General features: G+C 34.7%; 1 protein-coding gene across 1 annotated transcript in view; it reads right to left on the minus strand.

Moving 5' to 3' along the window:
- Nucleotides 1-624: 624 nt before the first annotated feature.
- The window catches only part of LOC107098647 (1-phosphatidylinositol 4,5-bisphosphate phosphodiesterase beta-1-like), a 72,973-nt gene continuing 71,903 nt past the window's right edge, over nt 625-1,694 (minus strand). Inside the window, exon 31 of the mRNA XM_015396422.1 lies at nt 625-1,091. Coding sequence (XP_015251908.1) covers nt 939-1,091 — 153 coding nt within the window. The 3' untranslated portion in view covers nt 625-938. The remainder of the gene's footprint in view (nt 1,092-1,694) is intronic.

Raw genomic sequence — 1,694 nt, forward strand, 5'->3', positions numbered from 1 at the left:
CTTTGATTAACTTTTCTAATAAAAAAAGCTTTTCAGAATAAAGTTGGTGATTCTATTTTTCAAGTATTTTTTTCCCCTCGTAATTTTGTGTTTACATTTTTTTTTCAAATGATCTTTTCTAATTTTTTTGTATTTTTTATTTTCAATTTTTTATTTTCTCAAATTTGCATTTTTTAAGAAGATATGTTTTACAGTGCCCTTCACTTCTAGAGGTGGGCTTTCCTCTCAAGTGAGGAGTGAAGGCGCTTTTCTATCGGTCTGCTGGACATTAGCTGCAACAAGTAAAGAAAAGTTAGAAATGTGATCTGTTAAACAAAAGAATGCAATTATAAGACTGAAAAAAAGAAATAAAAAAAGAAAAATATATCAAACATAAAAACAGATTCAATCTCAGTTTTTTTTTTCAATTACCATTAACAAAACATGTTCTTTGCTTGTAACAGTAATGGAAAAAAATTTACTCCATAAAAATACTGTTTAAATAATAACATTTAATGAAAGTAGCAGTTCAATAGTAGCAGTTCAGATAGATAGATAGAGATAGATAGATAGATAGATATAGATAGATAGATGATGTAGATAAATAGATATAGATAGATTGATGATATAGATAGAGATAGATAGATAGAGATAGATAGATAGATGATATAGAGATAGATAGATAGATAGAGAGATAGATAGATTGATCATGCAGTAAGTTGTGAGATTGTTGTTTGAACATAAAACTGAATGACATTTGATTAAATTTGGAAGTACAACACAATGCATGCTTTAAATAATTTAAAAATCTTTCAAAGTTGTTTTTGTTTCATTAAAAAGACAATTAATAACAGTCTTTATAAATATTTACTTCATCAGCAAGGTTTCGCCCTCTGTTCAGAATTTCATTATCTGAATCACTCCTCCCTCTCCTCCTTTCTTTTCTTTTCTTTTTCTTTTCAATCCTCCTCTGAAAGAGTTTCGTGAGGAGTTGATGGGCGGGACTTGCTGTGACCTCTGCCCTCCAGCTTCCTGTCCTGCAGGAAGTCTTGGATTTCACCGGGTAAACGCTGGAACTTCTCCTGGAACTCTGCCTCCACGGCTGCCTGCAACTGAAGAACCATTTACATTTGTATTTTTTATTGCTGCAATTCATATTGCTGTTGTGTCTGCAACTTAGCAACAATGACATCACACACAGTGTTGGCAACAGCAGAAGGTGGAATGTAAAATGTTACCAAAACAACACTGGCAAATTTTTTGGACAAATATTATGGACAAAAACACCTGCCACCAGAGCAATATCTGAGCTTTTCCAAGTTGAAACTAATAAAGATCTACCATATCTCCTATGCTAGTAGGGCAATGGATTGTGCTGCTTTAACCATGTCAGCCTCTTCAACCCAGGGGGCTACCACCGTCACAGCATCGTCATCATCGTCCTCTTCCTACCCTGAGCCAGGAGAAGCAAGTGCTTCAGGAGCTGGAGGCAGTAGTAGCAGCTCAACAACAACTGCTGCTTACCTTATAAAGGCTGCAACTTCAAAAATGAAATTGTCTAGAGAGCTGTTCTAAACGAAATTTATTTTTGTCTACTCTTGTGTTTACAAAAGGAAAAAATAAATCTGTCTAAGTCACTGAATTGGCCTGGCAGTGATTGATTGGCAAGTTTGGTTGTGGCCGGTTTGTCTGAAGCATCTTGCTAACCAGTTAGC

Source organism: Cyprinodon variegatus, unplaced genomic scaffold (genome assembly GCF_000732505.1).
Source record: "Cyprinodon variegatus isolate N-32 unplaced genomic scaffold, C_variegatus-1.0 Scaffold27, whole genome shotgun sequence".
NCBI lineage: Eukaryota > Metazoa > Chordata > Actinopteri > Cyprinodontiformes > Cyprinodontidae > Cyprinodon > Cyprinodon variegatus.